A 16,605-nucleotide genomic window follows, 5' to 3' on the forward strand; every position below is an offset into this window, starting at 1 on the left:
TAAATCAGGGACATCTTAACAGGGGCCTTTTCCTGAGTAAACACCATGATAAATATTTCAAGCAAGCAAGTAGTTGATGCTAGAACCAGTTTGACAATGCAATTAACGCAGAGCGCGCTGCAAGCCGGAGGCTGGTTGTGACGGGTGATAATCAAGTGTGTTTTATATAGTGGAGTCGTGTGTTTAAGTCAGTTTACAAAAAGACCTCGCTAAAGAGGAGCTGAATGATGAATGGAATGGCAAGCTGCATGTGAAGCTACAGCGCACCCCTGAGTAATACATTAGCATGCACTGCGTGTAGGCGGTGTGAACAAAGTGCCCGGCTTAATCTGGGCATACTCGCTGTGACGCTTCTGGGGGCTGAGCATTCAAGAGAAAACACATTGAACGATGCAATAGTAATGCTGTTACACTAGCAGTATATTACCAAAGAAAACCCCAGCAAACCATAACAGACGACCAGCAACGCAATGGTTTAGAAACAAGTATTTTGCACAGTGGTCTTGATCAGTCACTGCGCATAGGTAACAAGTTCAGGTGTGTCTTATTACACTCATAGCAAAACAATGATTGGATCAAACTGCTAAGCAATGGGAGCCTTATTTCCATCCCTGATCTGGCATGGATAGCCAGTGTGTCTGGGTTCATACTGTTGTGAAACACTTATCCAAAAACACATTGTGATACCATTCTACCAATTGCGCACACCGTTACTGCAGGATCCCTCGTGCTGCTATTAGCATAGTGTAGAACTATTGCATTGCTATTGGAGTGCCACTGCGCTCCCAGGATCACATAGCACGGGAAGGAAAGCTAAAGTTACAATCTCTAAAAAATTCCACATTGCTGGTGCTCAGCAAGTGTTGTAGCCACTGCACAAAGGAGCAGTCCCCGTTTCAAGCAATCCCATTCCTATGTGTTACCAGCAGGGGTCAGCACAGAGATACACCCCTCTGCTGTGCAATGGTAAGCTGTGTGCACGAGGACTGCGCTGTAGCAGGTTTGTGTTAATTTCATTGGATATTACAACCTTCCATTCCCGCAGGAAATGAATGTGCCTTCAAATCTAAAACAAACAAAAAAAAAACACAGCAAAATGCCTTTCCATTTTATGGATAAAGGGTAAGAGGCAATAAAAAAAACAACGAATAAGCATTTTCTTTTTGCATTGCATTCTGTTGACCTTGAAATGAAGCAACATGAGCATCCTTATTCCCTTTGTATGATGATGTTTGCTCTTTCATGCTGAGTGGTTATTGGGCATCAGTTGCTCCAGCACTGGGTTTACAGAGTTGTATTCCCTGTAGCTACAGATGCTGTTGATTGCCTAGACATTGCCTTGGACTTCCTCGCTACTGTAAGTCTCTTTAATGGCTCTAACAGTATCGTGTGGAACAGGGAGAATTATTGGAGCACCAGACACCTCTGATCAATACTTATGCAAGCCAGAGCAAGATCTACCATGACAATAACATGATGTCAGGGTCTTTAAATACATCAGTAGGGCTTATCAAGCACCTGAATGGCTTCAACAAAAATACGTTATCTCCTGCAACGTTCCTTGCTGCTCTTTTTGAGAAGTGTACTGTGCTGCAATGTAAGCCTGTCACAGTGCCGCAGCTGGTAAGTGTAAGAGTCTGTATGCGTCAACGCATTGCTCAGTTTCATTATCACCATGTACGTGTTCCAGAGAGGCGAGACGTTTCTCACTTGTAAAAATAACCCTATGAAATGAAGGTCTTGACTGTTTAAAGGGACTAATCACTAGACACTTGTTCAAGAAAATCAGACATGCTACAGCACAAAGGAAGTTACCCCCGTTACAAATGACATCACTAGAAAACCACAGCTAAGGATTCTGCTAACATTCCAGTCTTATTCTGTGTACTGATGTAATCTTCTGCTTAAAATACTGCAGCAGAACCTTTTTTAACATGAAGCCTATGCATCTTCATCAATATTCACTGATTGCTCTTTTGTTTTTAATCAGTACTGCACAGTACAAAATAAACTGTAACCAAATGAAAGGACAACGCTGAACAAAGTAAAATGTAAGCAATTCACAGCAAACTAAAGGGATACTTTATATGATCTACTTTTTCCAAATGTGTCATTTCTCTTCTGTTTAATACCTATTGTTTGTGTTCTGTGTGCTTCTCTGTTGCCCTTTGTGCTGAAATCATTATGTGGCATGCTTACTAACGATTCCAGCAAACACTGCTTCTGAAAAGACTTCTGACGATTGATTCTGTGGTCCCTAATAATGCTGTGCTGTGCACCGAGACACGTTAGTTAAGCCTGTGCAGCATGGGTGTGCTTCTCCAATACTGAGGAGTCTTTTAAGGAGCAATAGTTGCAGGATGAGTTATAGCAGTTATAGTAACCATGGCAAATAATGATCAAAACACAACAGGATATTAAACAGACAAGAATCAAATATCACAGAAATGTACCCTTTAATGAATACTTCACTGGTGCCAGAGTGCATTACACAGAGACTTTTTAAAGCAAAATATGCCTAATAAAAGATTTATGATGCTCAACACCACAGCTGTGCAATATCACAACCAGCTTACATGCATGTCCTGCTGTACGTGTGAAGGGGGTTGAGGACAGGGAAGAACGTTAGGAAAGGCATGTCTGGAGTATTCGATATTAGTCACATTTGTAGCTGAGAGCCTTCATCAGTTATTTACATTGGCAGTTAGAAATTAATTAAGTTTTGATAGTACAGGGTCATACTGTTTTTTCAGACACACTGTCAATGAAGCATGCTCTATTTCAAGACACACACACACACACACACACACACACACACACACACACACACACACACAAGCCAGTATACCCCAATTTCTATTTAAACCAGATGTAGCTACTTGTACAGATGCTAGGTGGTTTCTGTAATACATCTAGTATGGCACTTTGTTATTCTTTGTAGTTTCATTTTTCTTGCAATGACTTTTAACATACTGGTCAAAATAAACACACGTTGGCATTGACATTTTTTTTAAAACTCTTGCTTCATTTTATAAACATACTGCATGCATGCATTTCTTTTAGTAAAGCACTGTAACAAGAACAAAATGCACAGCCTTTTCTTGGCTGGCGCCTGTAGAGTTGTATAAAAAGGCTCCTGTGTAGAATCCTGGCACAGATCATACAATCAGCACCATGGACAGTTCCACTGTGCTGCTCAGCTTAGACAACATAACATAACAAAGCAAGCTTTAACAGGGCCGTACATGGGGAAAAACACTCCGTCTTTTGTAAACATATATTAAGGGCTGAAGGATAAGATAGGTACCGTGCTTCGCTCCAGAGCTCTGCATAGTTAATTATTATTTGTTTATTTAGCAGACGCCTTTATCCAAGGCGACTTACAGAGACTAGGGCATGTGAACTATGCATCAGCTGCAGAGTTACTTACAACTACGTCTCACCCGAAAGACGGAGCACAAGGAGGTTAAGTGACTTGCTTAGGGTCACACAATGAGTCAGTGGTTGAGGTGGGATTTGAACCGGGGACCTCTTGATTACAAGCCCGTTTCTTTAACCACTGGACCACACAGCCTCCTAGTACAGCAGTGTTCCCCCATTGCATCTGGAAGCATTAGCATCAAAATCCATAGCCTGTCTCACAAGCTGCCTGTTATTAACCAATTCCTGCCCTTAAAGAAGCTGCTCAACCAAAAAACGATGCTCGCTGGGAAACAGTAAAGCACGACACACCAAATAAAACAACAACAACAACTGAGCAATCAAGATGAGGATCAACCAAGTCTTTCATGAAAATAAAGTACAAACAATACTAAAAACAATACCCAGCGCCGCGTGTGGGACAAGCTGCAAAGCAGACAGAGCCACTCCAAGACATCTTCGCTTGTGTTTTATTGATCCATCAGTTAGCTGAATCTAGCTGCAGGTAGATTTTGATCAATACTTGCCCTTTTTGCCCATATTAGACTATTAGTGTACAATAGGAAAGAAATAATGACATCTGTTCCTTCGTTTTGTTTAGTTTTTTTAAAGGCCAACTTGGTTTGCACCTCACTATCGAACTACAGTAGTCCAAGTACTGTAAACACTTGTACACCTACCCCAACCTGTTACCTTTCCCTTACCCAAACATGCAGCCTGAAACCTGAAACATGCAGCCTGAAACCTGAAACCTGTGCGGCGAGGGTAAGGACAGTAACACGCATCAGTATAGCTTTAACAGGACTGCCATCACCTCCTGTCTCGTCTTGCCAGTCGGCCAAATGCATGTCCCTACTGCCTCGAAATGAACTGCATTCGTGTTACCGGATAGACGCGTGAGTATCTATCTTCACTGTTGCTTAGTTTTGCTTTTCAAATCCTCCTGTTTGAAGGTAAACGGTCCTATTTGGGAGGAATGACCACCATCGGGGGTCCTCTCTTGGGTCTCCACATGAGCACTTGCGCGTCGTTGGCGTTGGGTTTGACCAGGGCGTTGGCAGGGATCGCCTCCATCCTGGTGAGCACTCTGGGCTGCTCCTGCTGCGCTCGCCCCACCAGCCTCGCACGCTGTCCCAGGGGCTGATAGGGGTCCACCTCGATGTCCACCCGCATCCTCCACTTGATGGTCTGCAGCAGGATCTTCTCCTTGGTGGCGGTGTTGAGAGCCACCAGCCAGGTGGTGAAGCTCTGGTCCCGTTTGATGCGGGTCAGCATGGGCAGGTTGCTGTCGCTGACTGGCACGGCCCAGGTCACGCTAGGGTAGAAGTTGTCGTTCATGCTGACGGTGAAGCGGGAGACCTTGCTGGTGGGGCCGACCAGCGTCACCGTCTCCGTGGTGTTGCCGTACCAAGGGTAGCTGACCCCGTCTGAGTCGCTGATGGCTTTCACCCTGCCTTCACGCAGGTCGGGCAGTTCCCAGCTGGACCTGCAGAGGGAGACAGAGAGCAGAATTAGAGCAGGGGGCAAAACTGCATGGACCCTGCTCCTGCGTGACAGGCATTTGGAACGACTTGCCTTACAGGCGTGTTTGTATAATTAACTGTAAACTGCAAAACAGATTCACTGCCCAATCAACAAAAAAGAGTCACCTTTTTTCAATATGCCATAACTTTATGGATGGTTCTGAATTTATATATAAAAAAAACATCTCATAGCAGATTTACACAGAATGAGTTTAGTGGGTTGATTAAACTGTGACAGGTCTTTGGAGATCTGGTACTTTCCTTACATATTTCTCTCAGAACCTCGACCTATAAAATCTCCTCATTATAGTTAGTAGCAGTAGTAGGGCCTGTTCAGTAATACTGGTAAGCAGTCTCCAGCAGGAATGCTCCAGCCTGCCTCTCTAGCTGTAACCCACACACCCCTGGGAGTTCAAGAGAGGATTGAGGACTGTAGGACCAGCCTGCCTCTCCTCAGCGTCAAAGTGGAAATAAAGGGCTGGATTCTCAAAGCTATTTACTCCAAAACAAACAATAAACAGCTTCAGCCTATGCACCAGACCCTACATTAAATGAGTTGTTTATTTCTAGTTTCGGAGCATTTTGCAATCTGAAGAATGATGATTTGGAGTAAATAGCTCTGAAAATCTGGCCCATAGTGTGGCAAACCAGATGATCTAAATCATTATGAAAATGAGCCTTCTATCATCTAATATCAATTTTATTGTTTTTCCAAACCTCATATAATTAGATTTTGATCAGATACACTAGCAGAAATCCTGTTTCATAGTTTGAATAGCTTCTTGAAACTTTTTTAAAGACTGCAGGGACCATACGTGAAAAAAATTCACAGTACATTTTCAATTTGGGAAGTGAAAAGCGCTGGTCTCCTGACACTGCTGTGGAAGCAGTAACGCTTAATTGAACTCAAACTGCAACACTAACAATCTGGTCGCTGACAGTGACTGCATTACAAATTATTAAAAGCACTGAAACAATGTTTTAATGTACTTCACATCAGCGATCACAGCTCGCACGCGCAGCCACTCTACAGAGAGGTTTGAGGCAGTTCAGTGCATTAGAGGCTAGAGGTGTGGAGTAGTGGTTAGGGCTCTGGACTCTTGACCGGAGGGTTGTGGGTTCAATCCCCAGTGGGGGACACTGCTGTTGTACCCTTGAGCAAGGTACTTTACCTAGATTGCTCCAGTAAAAACCCAACTGTATAAATGGGTAATTGTATGTAAAAATAATGTGATATCTGTATAATGTGAAATAATGTATAATGTGATATCTTGTGACAATTGTAAGTCGCCCTGGATAAGGGCGTCTGCTAAGAAATAAATAATAATAACTCTTCAGTAATCTTACACCTGGCTGCTGGGATTGGGCAGTGTTGCAATAAGATGCATTTTCTATATAACGTTTACTTTGTATAACGTGTGTGTATGTGCTTGAAAACACATGGTTACAATTATTAATTTGTAAAACCTTTGCTTTGTATAACCAGTTTGGGTGGAGTCTTGTGTGCTCAGAATGTGGTTACAGTTGGGAGAAGGGAATGAGTTCAGAGAAGCCAGAAAAACCGTGGAAAGGAACAGGAGTGTCAGTCCCTGAAGGTATCCACACCCATACAGCATCCACACCCAAACAGCATCCACACCCAGCAGCATCCACACCCAAACAGCATCCACACCCAAACAGCATCCACACCCAAACAGCATCCACACCCAAACAGAATCCACACCCAAACAGCATCCACACCCAAACAGCATCCACACCCAAACAGCATCCACACCCAAACAGAATCCACACCCAAACAGCATCCACACCCAAACAGCATCCACACCCAAACAGCATCCACACCCAAACAGCATCCACACCCAGCAGCATCCACACCCAAACAGCATCCACACCCAAACAGCATCCACACCCAAACAGCATCCACACCCAGCAGCATCACAGCAAGCTGAGACAGAGCCTATACAAGTCAGAATTAGAGGTTAGTTCATTCCTTACAATCAAAAGCAACATTCTAATTTGGCAGATGTGGTGAATATTACTTTCATTCTGTATAAGGCTATCAACTTATAAACTAATATGTTCAGAAGGTGTCACAATTTTACACACACACATATATATATATATATATATATATATATATATATATATATATATATATACAGTGCCTTGCGAAAGTATTCGGCCCCCTTGAACTTTGCGACCTTTTGCCACATTTCAGGCTTCAAACATAAAGATATGAAACTGTAATTTTTTGTGAAGAATCAACAACAAGTGGGACACAATCATGAAGTGGAACGAAATTTATTGGATATTTCAAACTTTTTTAACAAATAAAAAACTGAAAAATTGGGCGTGCAAAATTATTCAGCCCCCTTAAGTTAATACTTTGTAGCGCCACCTTTTGCTGCGATTACAGCTGTAAGTCGCTTGGGGTATGTCTCTATCAGTTTTGCACATCGAGAGACTGAAATTTTTGCCCATTCCTCCTTGCAAAACAGCTCGAGCTCAGTGAGGTTGGATGGAGAGCATTTGTGAACAGCAGTTTTCAGTTCTTTCCACAGATTCTCGATTGGATTCAGGTCTGGACTTTGACTTGGCCATTCTAACACCTGGATATGTTTATTTGTGAACCATTCCATTGTAGATTTTGCTTTATGTTTTGGATCATTGTCTTGTTGGAAGACAAATCTCCGTCCCAGTCTCAGGTCTTTTGCAGACTCCATCAGGTTTTCTTCCAGAATGGTCCTGTATTTGGCTCCATCCATCTTCCCATCAATTTTAACCATCTTCCCTGTCCCTGCTGAAGAAAAGCAGGCCCAAACCATGATGCTGCCACCACCATGTTTGACAGTGGGGATGGTGTGTTCAGGGTGATGAGCTGTGTTGCTTTTACGCCAAACATAACGTTTTGCATTGTTGCCAAAAAGTTCGATTTTGGTTTCATCTGACCAGAGCACCTTCTTCCACATGTTTGGTGTGTCTCCCAGGTGGCTTGTGGCAAACTGTAAACAACACTTTTTATGGATATCTTTAAGAAATGGCTTTCTTCTTGCCACTCTTCCATAAAGGCCAGATTTGTGCAGTATACGACTGATTGTTGTCCTATGGACAGAGTCTCCCACCTCAGCTGTAGATCTCTGCAGTTCATCCAGAGTGATCATGGGCCTCTTGGCTGCATCTCTGATCAGTCTTCTCCTTGTATGAGCTGAAAGTTTAGAGGGACGGCCAGGTCTTGGTAGATTTGCAGTGGTCTGATACTCCTTCCATTTCAATATTATCGCTTGCACAGTGCTCCTTGGGATGTTTAAAGCTTGGGAAATCTTTTTGTATCCAAATCCGGCTTTAAACTTCTCCACAACAGTATCTCGGACCTGCCTGGTGTGTTCCTTGTTCTTCATGATGCTCTCTGCGCTTTAAACGGACCTCTGAGACTATCACAGTGCAGGTGCATTTATACGGAGACTTGATTACACACAGGTGGATTCTATTTATCATCATTAGTCATTTAGGTCAACATTGGATCATTCAGAGATCCTCACTGAACTTCTGGAGAGAGTTTGCTGCACTGAAAGTAAAGGGGGCTGAATAATTTTGCACGCCCAATTTTTCAGTTTTTTATTTGTTAAAAAAGTTTGAAATATCCAATAAATTTCGTTCCACTTCATGATTGTGTCCCACTTGTTGTTGATTCTTCACAAAAAATTACAGTTTCATATCTTTATGTTTGAAGCCTGAAATGTGGCAAAAGGTCGCAAAGTTCAAGGGGGCCGAATACTTTCGCAAGGCACTAATATATATATATATATATATATATATATATATATATATATATATATATTGGTTTAATATTAATTGATGGTATAAAGGACATGACCTCACACTGAGTGATGGCCCATTTCTTTTTGGTATACTGATATACTGTTTAATCTTAATTACCTTGGAATAATGTTATAACTGTAATCTGAAATGTCATACTTGAATATAATTTGAGGCAGGTTGAATTACTGTTTACCATACTTTTAGTTGTACTATGTGTTGCATATCAATTTGAATAAAAACATACATATATCAAAATGGAATCATTATTACAGAGCATGAAAACAAATTCTCATACTAATAAAAATCCAACAGCATGACTAAGATCGATATTGCACTGACTTCAGAGATAATGTTCATTGAAGTGCCACCAAGCATTATTTTAATGTTTTAGCTCATCAGACCACATAGCTGATGCCCAGCATGCAGACAGTTATATTCTACTGCTGAGGTAATACAGGGACACTGGAATACATTGCAGCACATGCTTCTCTGTGCTAAGAAATGGAAACACAGTCATGCCTACGGGAATAGCTGAGCTACACACGAGGAAAGAATGCTCCTAGGTGTTCTGAATAGAACCATATGTTGCCAGTGAGGAATGCCAGCGTTCTATATGAAACACACCAAGGGCATGATGTATCGTGTTTGAAACAAAGAATTTAAGAGTTTGAAATAAAATCTGGTATTCAGCACACTTTCCTCAGCTGTAGCTAAAAACCAAGCATGAATGTCAAACTTGATTTAGTTAATCAAAACAGACTTTTCATAACCCCATAGTTATGCTGTTGTATACAAGAGTCCTATATGCAAGGGTTCATAATAGACACCAATATTTGGCAGCCAACTTGGCTCAGCACATAATATCCCAAACAAAACAAACAAAAAGCATGTCAGCACAGTAATTGCTATGTTGTCTGTAGAAAGATACCACGTTGGCATGTCTTTTGGCAGCAGGAGTTAAGCTCAAGGGAAAATGGGGCTAATTCATGCTCGAGAGCTTCTCAGATAAAGAAGTCTGTTATTAGTGTGCAATAAGAACACAGAGTGCCTGCTATTGTCAGCTCTGAAACTCTCAGAGAAAGAGTCAGGGAGGGTGCACGGGTCTGCAGCCTGTCTGAAAGGGCTTCCTACAGCCTGTGAGTTTCCGAGGTGATGAATCCAACTCCTCAGTCAAGTTATCTAGTTAATGAGGCTTAATTACTTCATTTGAACCATCTGGGCCAGCCTTTCTGTCGAAATGGAAACTAACCAGAGGGGTGTTTGCCTAACACTGCAAATCACAGCTATGCACACTCGCAAATGATTTACCACATGGATCTATAATGAGAGCAAGCGGGTGGGTTTGGTATAGAAAGCTGGACTCATGTCTGTTTCTGCCCCCTGCACTGCGGCGCTGTATATACGTTTTCAATGAAAGTGCAGTAAATTGATGTTTAAAGTGTATACTTTTCTGACTCAAAGCACATTGATCGCTGCTGTTTTGATTGCAATAAAAAGCAAATTAATATGCGAGTTCAAAACAGCCTTTTATTTCCATGACGTGGAAAATCGTTTTTTATACAATGCTTTAGTTCTGATTGCAAAAATGACCTTGCCTGGAAAGCTTGAGTTTTGTTTTAAATTAATGTTTGGAAAGTGGAGAAGGGGAGCATGATAATGGAAAATATGCCCTCATCCAATAACTGTGTGAGGGCTGGGGGTGTGTGCGAGAGAGTTATAAAGCAGTACAATATAATGATGACTGCATTTATTCATACATTGCATTTCCAGATTGTTCTTTCTTTTTTATAAAGTGTTTAAGACATCAGTTTTAACTGCTACTGTGAGGGGAAAAAAATCTGAAAGGAGCAAAACAATTTGAATAATATAAAACTAGCAATGCAACTGGGCCCAGCTGCAACTAAGCTGTTTCTTCATAGTTTGTAACAGCTTTAAGGATTTAAAGAAATTAGCCTCTGCCCCTCCCTTATAAAAGCTCCCCATAGTGAAATCATAGCAAAGTGTAATAAAGCACAGTGAACGCATGGTAAAGCATACACAAGCGTTGTAAAGCACAGAGGTAGGATAAAGCATTTCAATAATAATAATAATAATAATAATAATAATAATAATAATAATAATAATAATAATAATAACAACGCACACAGATTGTTCAGCTGCAGTGCTCACTGAGAACAACACTAACCAGCTGGTCCATCGTTCTCTAAGGCAGCGCATTTATTAATCCTTACAATCGTTTACCGGGAATAGAACTGATTGGATAATAATAGATGTGGTCAGGATATCAGCTTTCAGACTCAAAGGACACCCCCGCGAGACGAGACCCCTGACAGCTGTGAGAGGTCAGCCAAGGTCAGCCAATGAAGGCGCAGCTGCAAAGATTGGGGGGAATTGTATTTTTGCATTTTCTCTGTCATCTGTTCTGCAGGGTGCTGTGATGCACTCTTCTCTTTCGGGAGTAGCCAATCAGGATGTCTTCTCTTCTGGGAGTAGCCAATCACCGCCCAGGATTTCGGTGCAGTTATTAATCTCATTTCTATTAACGTTTTTTTTTCTATTTTTAAAGACAAAACAAACAAATTAAAAAAAAAAAAAATGTCGGAAGCCGCTCCTGGGACACGACGTTTCGATTTGGAGATGAAATCTTAAGACCGCGTAGCACAGGACGTTGTAACCCTCTTCAGAACCTTTGAAATAAACGTGCCAGTCTGCAGGAACTGATTCTTCAAAGGGGAACTAGTTCAGTCCCTGTGTCACAGCTCCAGGCAAGCTCAAAGCAAGTGCAAAGCCAGGTGAAAGCAGATTTAGAAATTAAAAAAAAGATAATAAGCAACAGGACCTACAGCCACTCAGAATTATTACAGAAACTATAAAATAGTAACAAGGGATATGTAATAATAAAAAAGCAATTCAAATGACATGCACTGATTAAGGGGGATGCTGTAATGAAGGAGGACACGAGACAGATGGCCAGTCCCACTGGAGTCTCAGCTCAGGTCACAGACCCAGCCCCGTGACAAAGAGAGGAGAGCAGCCCTCCCCAGAGCCTGCGTCAGCACAGCAGGGGCTGTGCGACAGGATGACTTCATTCAACTCTTTCTAACTACAGCACTCCTGGAATCTGCTGAGCTCCAGGCAGCACTGCATTAAATCCAATATTACAGGAGAGAGAAAAGACCTAAATAGAACTGAAAATGCAAGAAAAAACAAGCCCTCCAGGGAGTAAGACTCGTACCAATGATAACGATGCACTTTCAGATATAAACCAATGCAATAGCACATGCAACCTCAACTATCTTGCTGTGCAATTTGTTTTCTACGATGATGGTATTCTTTTCCAAATGTGCAAATGCTGTTTTCTTTACAATCCTTGTATTTACAGTACATTATATAATGTGGCATCATGCAAAAGTGATTTAAAGGCGTGCTAACCCAGAACTGAATTGGGAAAGAAATGGCTAGCTACATGTCTGGTTCTAGCAATGCAGATATAATGCACTGCAGAGGCTCTGTAAAGTAATACCTAGAGGTTACAACACAACCTTTTATGAATGGCATATTGGAAATTGAAATGGTACAGCAGTCTGTTATGCTGATTCAAGAAGTTTACAGTCCCTCTGTAGTCACATTATACAGGGAAGTCTGGTAACGCTCAGGGAAGGATTCAGCAAAGCTAGCAAACACAAGCCAAGGGGCTCATTATTGTGATCATAGTGCCTGCCATATATAAAAATCAGCAGCACCAAGATAAGACTGCGCCAACCCCGGTCTGGCAGAAGGCACGCCTTCTATTTAGTTAAGCTGGTTAGGATTGATTTATGAAAATCCTGCCCTTTTCATCCTCTTAGCATCCCGTCCGTGCTCTGCATCTCCTAAAACATGTGCTGGGATTCTGGGGCGCTCCCATTCCTCATGCATTATGGAATAGCACAGGTATGGAAACGTGGTCTCTCTGTCATGCTCCAACAAGAGAGTGTTACAGAACAGAAAGGGAAGCAAAGCCATGTTAACCTTTTAGGGTCCGCCCACCCAGTGTTAAATATCCCACCGTGGGATTTAGGTTTCTTTTTTTTTCTTTTTGTTTTCTTTTGCATATTTTCAATTAATCTGTTTTTTTCTTGGTTGCTTTTGGTCCCTTGTCCATGTTCCCTACATGTTGAATTTTCATTGTGCACTGTCAGATTCGAGCTGGCCATGCTAAAATATTTTTTACAAACAGGAAATGTTTTTTTTTTCTAAAAAGCATCTCTCTTTTTCTGTGGTTTTTGTTATCTGTATTGAACAGACTATTTCACTTTTTTTATGAAAGCCTAGTATGTGCCCATTCATTTCATGTATGCCATGTACCTGTAACCTTTACAGTTAAAGAGTTATCACCACAAATCTAACAGTAAAAAACAGGCGAAAATAGCTCAGACCCTAAATCCCTCTTTAAACACTAACAGGATCGAGATTTTGCTAATTGATGTCTAAACGGCACCTCTCACAGTTTTGTTTTTGTGTGCAATGCTAACTAGAACACAAAGAAAAATATAGAATGGTTTGAACTAACCATGTCATATTTCACAGACAGACAAAGAAAATGTTACACTGACAGACACATCCACCTTTTCTTAAGATTTTGAGAGTGATTTTCTTTCTACCTGAACTTTTAATTCAAATATAACTGGGTTGTGCAACACTGTTTCCATTCCAGCCAGACCAATTTCCAAAAGAACTGTGGCTGTCAACAAGCAATCCCAGACACCCAGTGTCCCGGAACTGATGCTTGCAGAAAACCCCAAACTGTTTCACCCACGTCTGACAGGAAGAGAGGCTTTGCTTGCTGGCAGAGCGACTCCACCGCTGGGCAGTAATAGATGACATACAGGAGATGGGAGGTAAGGTGTAGGTAAAAGGGGCCACCAGCGTGAACATGCAAGTCACACGAAGACATGTAAGTTCAGATTTCAGATTTCAGGATCAGCTCTACGCTTGTATTCTTTTGCATAACAGAGAAGACAGAATATTACAGCTAGGATGATTTAGTGTCTGATTCCCAACCAAGTGAAAAATGAATAAATCCAACGCAGAACTGTTGTATAAGGCAGTTCTTTATACTGCGGAACAGGGTAGAAAGCAGTACGACTCGCACGGCCATTTGCCCCTAATGCAATTACACTAGCACTTGTATTCTCCTGATAAGGCAGAACATGAACAGCATGGTCTCATAACTATGACTCCCAACTACAGCTTTGTAAAAGGGGAGCACTACATATGTTCCAGAGTTGATTGTAGGCTCAATTGTATGCATGAACCATGTATGTAAATGTCTATATATTTGAATATATATAAGATCATAGGCATTTTGAAGCCTATCATCTTTTGAATGTCTTTTGAATAGTGGACATGACTAGGATCTCATAGTGATGTTTGCCGGTAGAGTTTGACCTGACAGTAATGAAATCTGAAGGCAGCGTATCCAAGGTTACAAAGGTCTATTATTATGGGTTTTCAATAAAGAAAGCAAGTGTGACCGGTGGTGACCTTTATGAAAGCAGAGAGCCCGAGATATCACAAGGGGCTTGGTCTAGAAGTTGCTAAGTCGCATACTATGAAAAAGGCAATCTCTTTCCTGCAGGCACCTGCTGCCTTGCGCTGAATTCATTCACTTTTCATATATATCCCATTTTCAACTGCAATTTGGTATCTTTTTTTTTTTTTTTTTTTTTTTAATTGGGTCTTTTGAAAATTAAATAGAAAAAAAGGCGTGTCACGCTTATCTCAAACGTGCATTTGGTTATAACCAAAAGGCAACATGCCTTATTTCTTATCTGAATAATCGAGCTGTAAGCAATCATTCGACCTTTTTTTTTTTTTTTTTACTGGATCAGGGATTGAAATAAAACTCCCATTGCTTAGCAGTTTGATCCATTCCTGGCTTTACTACAAGTTTAATAAAGACACACCTGAGTTTGTTACCTACACACTGGGGCTAATCAAGCTCGTATTAAAACATGGAACTGGCAAAACTGCTATGCAATATGACTTATTTCCATCTCTACACGCCATAATAATAATAATAATAATAATAATAATAATAATAATGATGCAATCTGATAGCAGCTGTAGAAACCAAACTTCAATGTATTAATCATAAGGTACTACATGTGGAAGGTTATTACTGTTTTATGATGAAATCTAAAAAGCGTGGAATACAAGTCTAGAGAGGTTATGCCCTAGTTAGACCCCATCTAGAACACAGTGTGCAGTTCTGGTGACCTTACTACAAAAAAGACATCATTGCACTGGAGAAGGTTCAGAGAAGGGCAGCTAGGCTGATCCCAGGACTAATGACATGAGCTATAAGGACAGGTTAAAATAATGAAATCTCTTCAGCCTTAAAAAAGAAGAGAAAATGGTACTTGATTGAAGTCTAGAAAATCATAAATGGTATAGATAAAGTTAACCCAAGACACTACAAGTTTAGCACAGAGAGAAGAACAAGAGAGAATGCAAGAGTCGGGATGGGCTGAAATTCTTAGTTAAAATATAAAACAAAATGAGCAGACAAGAGATTTTTAGAATGGAACAGATTCCAATCAGAACACATCACTACTCTGAGCTGGGTCAGAATGGAACAGATTCCAATCAGAACACATCACTACTCTGAGCTGGGTCAGAATGGTACAGATTCCAATCAGAACACATCACTACTCTGAGCTGGGTCAGAATGGAACAGATTCCAATCAGAACACATCACTACTCTGAGCTGGGTCAGAATGGAACAGATTCCAATCAGAACACATCACTACTCTGAGCTGGGTCAGAATGGAACAGATTCCAATCAGAACACATCACTACTCTGAGCTGAGTTAGAATGGTACAGATTTCAATCAGAACACATCACTACTCTGAGCTGGGTCAGAATGGAACAGATTCCAATCAGAACACATCACTACTCTGAGCTGGGTCAGAATGGAACAGATTCCAATCAGAACACATCACTACTCTGAGCTGGGTCAGAATGGTACAGATTTCAATCAGAACACATCACTACTCTGAGCTGGGTCAGAATGGAACAGATTCCAATCAGAACACATCACTACTCTGAGCTGAGTTAGAATGGTACAGATTTCAATCAGAACACAACACTTATCTGAGCTGGGTCAGGTTTATTTCTTGTCCTGTGCTGGCAGTCAATCCATGAGGGAAAATCCAGACAAAGTGAAGGTGGAATCTCTCTGTGGGAAGCTCTATTCCAGATCTATGTCCGGTCCTGTGCTTTTCTTTGAGGAATGCCCTGTGGTTCTATTTCTGGCTTCTGTGCATGCTCCTTTGTAATTTCCATCTTTAATGAGATCATCTGCAGCTCATTGAAACAATCTGTTTCTATAAAGCTAATATGATAAGGCAGGTCAATATGTTTCTCCTATTAAAAGGGGATTGGCTTCATATATAATGAAATGGGGAACTGTGGCAATGCGCCCCGCCTCTGTGTGCATTTGTGTTCTGTGTTGTATGTTGCGTGTGTAAATGTTGGTGTATAGATTGGTACACGGGATATAAACGGGTCTGTGTTTCACGTGTGTTTAAAGTGTATAATTATATTTAGGCACGAGGATGGCACATCACTTCACGTGCAGATAAAATGTGTATAATGTGTGGCACGGGGTTTCACGTGAATTCATTACGTGAAACCCCGTGCCACACATTATACACATTTTATCTGCACGTGAAGTGATGTGCCATCCTCGTGCCTAAATATAATTATACACTTTAAACACACGTGAAACACAGACCCGTTTATATCCCGTGTACCAATCTATACACCAACATTTACACACGCAACATACAACACAGA

General features: G+C 41.3%; 1 protein-coding gene across 4 annotated transcripts in view; it reads right to left on the bottom strand.

Annotated features, from left to right (window-relative positions):
• Positions 1-2,439: 2,439 nt before the first annotated feature.
• Positions 2,440-16,605, bottom strand: part of LOC117416993 (protein FAM78B) — a 16,401-nt gene continuing 2,235 nt past the window's right edge. For 3 of the 4 annotated variants that reach the window (XM_059035176.1, XM_034028532.3, XM_059035177.1), the window contains exon 2: positions 2,440-4,906. In XM_059035176.1, the coding sequence (XP_058891159.1) occupies positions 4,384-4,906 (523 nt within the window). In that variant the 3' untranslated portion in view covers positions 2,440-4,383. Of the gene's footprint in view, positions 4,907-6,410; positions 7,045-16,605 lie in introns of those variants that run through there. The other variant, XM_059035175.1, reaches the window with a different exon arrangement.

The sequence above is a fragment of the Acipenser ruthenus genome, chromosome 12 (assembly GCF_902713425.1).
Source record: "Acipenser ruthenus chromosome 12, fAciRut3.2 maternal haplotype, whole genome shotgun sequence".
NCBI lineage: Eukaryota > Metazoa > Chordata > Actinopteri > Acipenseriformes > Acipenseridae > Acipenser > Acipenser ruthenus.